The 9,179-nt window shown below is 33.6% G+C and overlaps 1 protein-coding gene across 1 annotated transcript; it reads right to left on the reverse strand.

The window, feature by feature from the left end:
• Positions 1–2,040: 2,040 nt before the first annotated feature.
• Positions 2,041–8,288, reverse strand: LOC114373924 (conserved oligomeric Golgi complex subunit 6-like). Its single transcript, XM_028331503.1, has 11 exons — positions 7,944–8,288; positions 7,814–7,866; positions 6,652–6,799; positions 6,445–6,552; positions 5,706–5,773; positions 5,347–5,470; positions 4,919–5,065; positions 4,548–4,805; positions 4,179–4,463; positions 3,540–3,686; positions 2,041–2,761 (listed from the first exon to the last, which is right to left on the reverse strand). Exons 1-11 carry the CDS (start codon positions 8,274–8,276, stop codon positions 2,243–2,245), a joined length of 2,190 nt encoding a protein of 729 aa, XP_028187304.1. The 5' UTR covers positions 8,277–8,288; the 3' UTR covers positions 2,041–2,242.
• Between the last annotated feature and the right edge of the window lie 891 nt (positions 8,289–9,179).

The raw sequence follows: 9,179 nt of genomic DNA on the forward strand, positions 1-9,179 counted from the left end.
TATCCTACTATCTGGCGTGGACCCTGCCTAGAGTTTTTAATATTAACAATCAATTAATACATATAGTCACTTTCTCACGTTTTTTCCTAAATATACTTTTCTTTTTTTCAATCTATACTATTTTATAATTTAATTTTTAATATACATTACTTAATTTTTTTCTTTTTTTATTTAAAATATTATAAAATATAAATATTATATTATATAATTTTTTAATTTATTTTAAAATTATTTATTTATTAAAATAGTGTTTTAAAAATTATTGTTTTTTTATATCTAAATATATCTTATTATTACACCATTATATATCAATGATTATGATTACCTGGTGAAAATTCTGTATGAATATTTTACGGTTTTCTTGGGAAAATTTGTTAGAATTATTATAAAAAATAAAATAAGTTGTAAGAGTTGCCTTAAAAGTGGTAAATTTTTTTTTCTGAAGTTGTAAATTTTATAATTTTAGTTTAATTTTTTTTAATTTATAACTCTAAAATTATATTTTTTTTATTTTATGATTTTGAAGTTGTAAGTTTTTTAATTTATTTTTTATATATTTAACGATTTTGAAGTTGTAAATTTTTATTTTTTTAAGATATTTTTACTTGTATTTTTTATTTTACTTTCAATTTTATAAAAAAATCATAAATAATTTTATTTATTATTAAATAAATAAAATTATTTACATTTTAAAAAAAATTGAAAGCAAAACAAAAAATAAAAGTAAATAAAAATCTTAAAACAAAAAACATAAAAAAAGAAAAAAAAAATACGACTTCAAAATTGTAAAATATATAAATAAATTAAACTTACAATTTCAACGTAGTAAAATAAAATAAAAATATGATTTTAAAGTCATAAATTAAAAAAAAATCTGAAATTGTAAAAAAATGTAAGTTAAAAATAATAATAATAAATGTTTCACTTCTAATTCGGTAATAATTTAAAGTCAACAATCATATATATGTAAAAAGCCTAAAAAAATTTCCTCGTTTGATAAAAGAGCCATATTTTACGCCAACAATCTGGCATGATAACAATGTTTCACTAATAAAAAAAGGACTGGCTGGGACTAACGAAAGAAAAAAACCTGGTATTGATCACAAAACAACAACCAACAGTCAGAAACCGAAAGAATTAACGACAAAGGACTGACAACGCATCAATTGATGTGGGGAACATGTGAGAACGACCGCGAAAGTAGTGTCAAAAGAGAGAAATTGAAACATGTGCAAATTTTAAGGTTATTTAAATGAAAAAAATAAGAAGCGTTAATTATGTTTGATATTTTTTTTTCAAATTTCATGTTTTCCCCTAAAATTGGGTTTTAGCATTTTTCTCCTGTTAACAGTTTTAATCTATCATGCAACAGCATTAACATAACGACAACAATCACGTTATTAATGCCGTAACTTATCACGTCGTCACTCGTCAAAGAGTTTGATTGAACAATTTAACTTCCTTAATTTATCAGAGCAGAAAAGAGGAATGAGCGTAGCATGTACACAACGGGTATCATTACAAATCACGAAAGGTCCAACATGTTCAAATTTTTAGGTTTCAAATTGCAAAAATATTGATGCCGGCTATTCGATATCAATTTCATTATTTGTATAACTGAGTGGATAAAAATTTGAGACTAATGGTGGATAAATTGATAGTTGAACCTAGTATTGGTGAATATCTCGGTAATTCGAGTAAATTTGACACCAATGATGTATAACTGAATTCTAGTCTTACCGTGAACGTAATTAAAGTTCATCTCACGAAGACCAAAACTCTGATTTGCTGAAGGTTGCTGAGTATTAAGATTATCGTTAGATGCAGCGAAACTACAAGTGGGGGAATACGAGAAACCCAGAGAGTAGGGGAGAGAGCTGTGAAACATGAGTGAGGAATAAAGTTATTTACGTAATTGTACATTATAAAAAAAGGAGTGCATTTAACAAAAGCCAATCAAATTTTATAAAATGACACGTTTGATAACTTTTTCTAAGAAATTATATTGTGTAGGGAAGTTTATAAAACTATAAGATTAACTTCAATGAATTATAATCATTAACAACAACAATAATAGAATTCCGATATAGCATCTCAAAAGTTAATAGATAACAGAATTATTTATTGTAAGTATATCAATACAATCTCAAATGAGAAAGAGAGAGGTTATATACGTAATTAACAAACATAATGAACATAATGAGCAAGAGGTCGGACTCGGAGCTAAACAAATCGACAAAACTTAAATTCCTAATATAGTTCTTATCTGATTAGGTGGATGCCTTGCCAACGACCTGGGGTCCGGATAACCATTCTTGGGATCCATAATAGCCTTATAAATAAGGTCATAAGCTTCGGCCAGTGACCTGGCCACGCCAATAGTAGCTTCAGAACGCAACCTTGGAACCTGCATCTGCTCAAATTCCGGCAGGGAACTTTCACTTCCCAAGATAAGGCCAAACAGAGCTTTCAAACACTCCGAAAGAACAGCTGGACTAGTGTCCTCCATCTCAGCCAATGGGGTACCCACTTCATTGTCCCCTTCCTTGTGGATTGAATTCTGGAAGTGCGGCATCTTCTCTGACAAATTACATCTTCTTAAGATTGCATCAGCTTCTTTTTCCACGAGAACACACAAATGATTATCTATCATTGCTCCAAGTCTTTTCACGTAATCAGCAACAGCCTCGTATCCAGATAGAGGTTGTTGAATGGCACACAAGCAGTTAATGAGAAAAATCTTTGAAGGGGTTTCACTAGTCTGTCAAAACAAACATGGCATAAGTTAAGGCAAACGTCGTACAAAACCAAAAGCTAGTCTATTGGATAAAATAAAAGAAACTTTCATAAAAGAAATCCAAAATTTGCCTGTTATATTTACAACATATATGTTTAAGTTGTTCTCCCATATTCCTTCCACTTCATACCTGGAATAATGGAATATGGAACTTTATTTGTTGGTCCACAAGATTACACATTTACAACATGACATAGAATTTCTGAGAAAATTTCCAGTAAAATTACAGAATTTTTCGATTTCATTCTCTAGATTCCAAATAAAGTTTTCATTTAATTTCTTGTAGGACTGATTTTAAAAGGTTGTAAACATAGACTCGTGCACCAACATGAGCAAATGAAAAGCACGTGCAGGCGCACACACACACACAACCCCGGATCATTGAAACTTATTTTGTTTTACTAATTAGTATCTTAAGGACATTTATTGATTAAGATATATTTAATATATTTTATTAAGTGTTTCTTATTACTTGCGAAGTATTACATGACTTTTGCAATTTCAATGCAAAAATTTCTCTTTTTCATTGAATACTTTCCACTTTTGTTTTCTTAACTAGTGCCTTAAGGGCGCTAAATAGCATTCTCTCTCTCTCCCCTCTCTCTATTTTTAATAAAATGGGAATAAAAGTTTATTAAAACGCAGAGAAATAAAGTTCATAGCAAAAGCAGAAAAAAAAAACTAAAATCTTTAAAGCAGAAAATATCTGTAAAACTCAAAAAGAGAAGGAGTAAGAACAGACCAGTGAAGAAGATGCAGAGCTACTATTTGACAAAATTGCATCAACTGATGATTTAGTAAGTTGACCAGAGTCGGAACTCATCCTACTTCTTCTTGATGAATGGCCGGCTCCCTTTGACTTGTGTGCCTCCGCTGCTTGTTCACACATCTGCAACAAATAGGAAGCCAAAGCAATTATCTCCTATAATTCATTAAAATCGCAGCCAATGACTTCTCAAAATGAATAAGCAAAATTTTGATGTCTTCAAATTGGATGTTTTACAATGGGGAATAAAGGGAAAATAAACCTAGGGTACTACTCTACGGTGCAGAGTACTCCTACAAACAATATCAAATACTCTTTAAATAGAAATTATAATTATTACTCAAAAGCCAAATAGTTCAAGGTCTACAGCGATAACCTATATATAGACAGTTGCAAAATGTAAAGATGTGTACTTGATTCAACTTACTTTTAAAGAAAGAAAAGCTTATTTTTCTAACTTTCTAAGATAACTTTTAAAGAATAGGTGATTATTTCTTCCACCAATAAGGATTACCAGACATGTACAAAATTCCTAAAATTATAATCCCAAATAATAACTACACGGAATGATATGCTATCAATTATCAAATGCAGGTACCAGATTGAGAAGTATACCTGAACTATTGGATCCAGTATAGCAGATATAACTGGACCAAAAGCAGGTTTTTGGCCAGAAGCAGGAACCATCATGCTGTTGTAGTTGTCGATAACTTCAAGAAGTACAGATACCCCTTCCCTCACTGCTGGTGGCGGGGAAAGATCAACAGCAACAAGTGGGGGATACCGCAAAAGCTTTTCCCCTCGACCTTTTAAAATATCAAAAAATGTTTTCTGAGCAGCATCTTTCAGTGCCCATAGTGTATTACAAAGTGCAGTTTCTCGCCCAAGTAAATCTGAGATCTATAGGACCATGAGAAATCATAAAAATATATTAACATAAGGAATTACTGCAATCAAGAAAGAGGAACAAAGACCACAACTTACAGTGTAGCAGTAAAATTCAAGTGTACTACTGAGTTTGTAGGATACTATAAGACTTGGTTGAGACTGTAAAACTTGTTCAACTCTCAATTTAAACGGTCGACATACTCCTTCAAAAATTCTATCAAGAACAAACATCAAGTCAGATTCTGTCTTCCCAGAGCCATTCTCAGAGTTATTGGAGAATTGCTTCGGACCAGAATCGGTAATTGTATCTGGATCAAGTAATACAGCTACAAGTTCACGTTCAGATGCCAAGGCCTGCATACATACAAAAATAGTATATGATGAACAAATAAGCCATGGCAGAAAAATAGCATTCAGAAGAGCCAAAGTGGCTTCAAGCATTCATCCACAAGGCTTTCATGTCATACCTGATGCAACCAGCCTAGCATATCACCAACATATCGTAGTGGGTCATGAGCATGCACTTCAATTGGTCGAGGCAATCCACCAGGTCCTCCACGTGTAAGAGCACTTATAAATCTTCTAAATAGTGCATTGTGTCTCATATTGGCTACCTGCAAAATTAGTAAATCAATATTTTTTTACGCACAAGCAAAGGATGATAAAGACAATCCAAGTTTCAATTTGACAATAAGAATATTCTTTAGATCTTATTATTGATGAGGTCCACTGACAATTTTTTTTTATCATAGTCACCAATAGATGGTGCAATATAATATGCTTCAGAATACAAAATATCTCAATATTACCTTGGAAGATGGCCAAACTTTAATCCCAAGAAAAACTAGAATTGTCAATTTTAGAAAAAAGCTTATTAAATCCACGACAGAATTACCTCTTCAGCACAATATTTGAAAAGGACAGATCTTTCCCTTAGGTAGCGCACTGCAGTTTTCAGAAGCTCACTAACTTCAGGATTGTCAGTGTCACCCAATTTTCGACATTCAGCCTGAACCCACCTAGAAATGAATATTATAAGTAGTTATATATATCATAAATCTAGTTGATCTCAATACAAAGAAACAACTTGTAAGAGACTTTGAGAAAATACAAGATAGAAAATGTCTATCTTTGACATTTATATCAACAATACATACAGAGATTAAAATTCACACTTCATACTTGTAGTAACTCACACAGAAAAAATACAATGCATGCTCTAGCCATATGAGGCTGAAGTAGATGAATCTTCACCTGCATAGGCGCTCATAAGCTCCTTCTTGATACACAGCCATCATATCCATCAGCTCTAAACCAGCACGCTGCAATGAAATTCCTTAATTTAATAAAAAATGAAATTTTATTTTAAACTGAAAGTAACAGCTAAGAATGGGGCAAACCAGCCAGAAAAAGGCCAATACTAAGTGAAAATTGTGACAGAAAAGCAAACAGCATACAACAAAACAATTATTGACATGAAGAAATAGAAAGACCCAGTTGCTTCGATCATTTATAACTTAGAGAAATATAAATATAAAATTAATAATATTTGTTAATTCTATTTAATTATAGAACATCTTACTGTGCATTTTAAGTTGTCAGTAATGGAAATCTTTGGAACTCGTACAACCAGAACTAGGGTTGATTAAGGATTAATTACTTCAAATTATTGAATAATAGAGAGCATATGCATCCAGGAAACTTTCATTTTTGTTCCAAAGATGTGCACCTCCTTCCTGTTTGCTACACTCATAACATAAATCCTTTTCCACATTCACCTTTGTAACGCTATTACCCACTTTGCAACAACAGCCAGCTAGCAGAACTCTCCCCACTTTAAGTCAAGGATGCAAAATATTGCACAAGAGGATGAAGAGTATTCCCAAGTAAACTCATAATCATATAGGCATTTTGGGTTCAGAATTCAGATTTCAGAAAACAGGGTTTGAATTGCATGCATAATATAGGGGGATAGAGACAGCAAGAAGATTACCTGATGATGTGTCCTAAGCAACACTTTGCAATTGGCATAAATCTCTTGGACATGAGATAATGCCTTGAAAAAGTTTTCATTCAGCTCTTCTTCTCTAAGTGCATTTATCTACAAATAATCAACAATTAATTGTAAGCAAGAACAAAGTACATGTATTTCATTTAATTCACAAAGCCATAGTTCAAGACATAAAACATTAATTTAAACCTCTTCAGGGGAGAGCTGATAATCACGTAAGAAACATGCTACAATCTCTTGTCTTTGTGTAGTAGTTTCAAGCTCTTGTTTGAGCCTCTCTGTGGTGCCGATAATGTCAGCGGTGCTAGCACTACAACTATTCAAAGCCTTTGCTATCCTGTAAATATAGAACCTAAAATTTTATCAAAGAATCTACAGACTAGCAAAATAAAGAGTTTATTCTCTTTGAAAGAACAATTAGACAATTTCAAAATTTTCAAATGTAACCTTGATATTCTATGAGGCAAAGTTTAAAATCCCAAAACATGAGTCATAAACTAGTGACTATGGAGCTGCACTGCTAAAACCCAAAATTGAGAATCACAGGTTAAAATTCCACATGTAATACAGAAATTGAATCTCTTGATCACAAGCCATACTCAGCTCTAACATGCTTGCTAGCATGGGATGATGGAACTGCCTGCCTTGTACATAATTTAGAAAAAATTTCCTAACTATTTCACCCAAATCACCCACTAAAAGCCCAAGAACATCCTATTAAGTGATTGAAAAACAACCTAAATCCGAACCAGAACTCTAGACACACACTACACGATGAGCAAGCTATTTTTATTCCTAATTAAAATTATAGCTATTTTTTATTTATCTTCTATTCTTCTTCACGTGGAACATTGATTTCTTTGTGCATAAAATGCATATATGCACAAGGCATCAGAATAATAAAACTAAAAGGATATAAAAGGTTGAATCCCAGGTCACATAGAAATTATCTCCTCAAAACTGCATTGTTCTCCTTCACCTGCATTTTACAAGCCCTGCCAAGGTAATCTTTGAGCGAATATGTTTACTATGCTTCCAAAGGATACATTATTTACCAGGATGGAAAATGATTAATTATTTATCAGTAAATTTCACATCATTATCTCATTTCGATTTTTGAATACTTATTTCAGCAGTAATCAGTTACATGGACACAATGCAACTAGCGTCTATATAAGCAATTCCTACAGAAGCAGAAGTGAATGCAACTCAAAATCACTCTACTGAGCTTCAGTCAACTACACTCGGCATCAAAGCATACAGAAATCTAGTCACACGCGCATCAACTTGTTATGATAAACACGCAAACACGAAATGCAACTAAGAAACTCTCTGAAACGTAAATCCAGACCTGTCACAGCACTCAGCGAGCGCATCGACCTCGTTCTCCACGCTATCCAAGGCCTAACAAAGAAAATGCAGAGGGATCAGAACAGCGGAAGCAAGTGAAGTAACAGCGGCGGCGGGGGAAGAGGAATTACCAGCTGCGCGGCGTGGGAAGCGTCGAGGAATTCGCGGTTGATGGAGAGGGCGCGCTTCTCGATGGTGGATCGGAGGTTGCGACGCGCCTGAGGAGTGTTGTCATCGTAGAAGGAAGAGAGCGTGTTGAGCGAAGACAAGAGGTCTGGCGTATCGATCCGAGATTCTAGAACCTTCTTCAGCTTCCGTGACAGACCCGGCGCTAGACCCGCCACCGTCGTTCCCATACTCTTCTTCTTCTTCTTCCTCTTCTCCGATCTCGATTCAGATCTTTGATCTAACTTGCTTTCTCTGTTTCTAGCAATTTTGTTCGTTAAACCCGGTTCGGGATGCATACCTGTCGTGTCTTGTAAGTTCGGGCTTGATGGACTTGTTTTGGATGTTGACTAGAATTTAACTTGAGGCCCATGTTATTTTCAACCCTCCAGCACTTTTTTCTCTTCTCACTTCCTAGTTTTTTTTCTGTTCTACCCCTTTCTTCACACCACCTCCTCCTCCTCTCTCTCTTTGTTTAAAATTTTTCCCACAAGTCTTTTCTTTCAAAAGACAATCATTTTGAGACATGTCAGTATACTAAGTATGGACATCTCTCCTAGTTGGAATTTGAACTTTAATTCACCATAGGCTAATGCTTCCTGCACTCCTTTTTTGCCTTCTAGAGAATGGTTCATCTGAATTGTAAAATTACATTCTGAAATGTATTTTCTTTTTTCGTTTTTAGAATGACTAATTCGAAATTTCAAAAAAATATTCTTAAAAAAATGCAAGAAGCCACTGGAACTGGGAAGCAACAACCTTCACCATATTGTGAGAGACTACATATTTTACTAGACCCAATCCCAATTGGTCTCACTCACTTTCTTTTAACCCTTTTCTCATCCTTCCACTCCATTCTCTTCTTTCCCATGAAACACTTCCTTCCTTTGCCTCTTTTCTTTTTCTCCTACTACCATTGTGCCTTTTTGTATTGTATTTTTTTTCACTTCTCATTAATTCGAAGGAACTAGTTTTCATCTTTTATGTAAGAAGAAGAAAAATGAACAGTGGAAACTTGTTTCTATTGGAGTATTACTATCAAAGAAAAACAAAAACAAAAGGTGAGGATTGGAAAGAGTAAAAAGAGGAGTGAGAATAACATGGGCCTCAAGACGATGTATCAGGCCCATGGAGAAAGGAAAATAAGATGGCCGCAACTGTGTTCATATATTTGGTTTTTTAGTGCATCGCAGTTGTGTTGC

The sequence above is a fragment of the Glycine soja genome, chromosome 11, assembly GCF_004193775.1.
Source record: "Glycine soja cultivar W05 chromosome 11, ASM419377v2, whole genome shotgun sequence".
NCBI lineage: Eukaryota > Viridiplantae > Streptophyta > Magnoliopsida > Fabales > Fabaceae > Glycine > Glycine soja.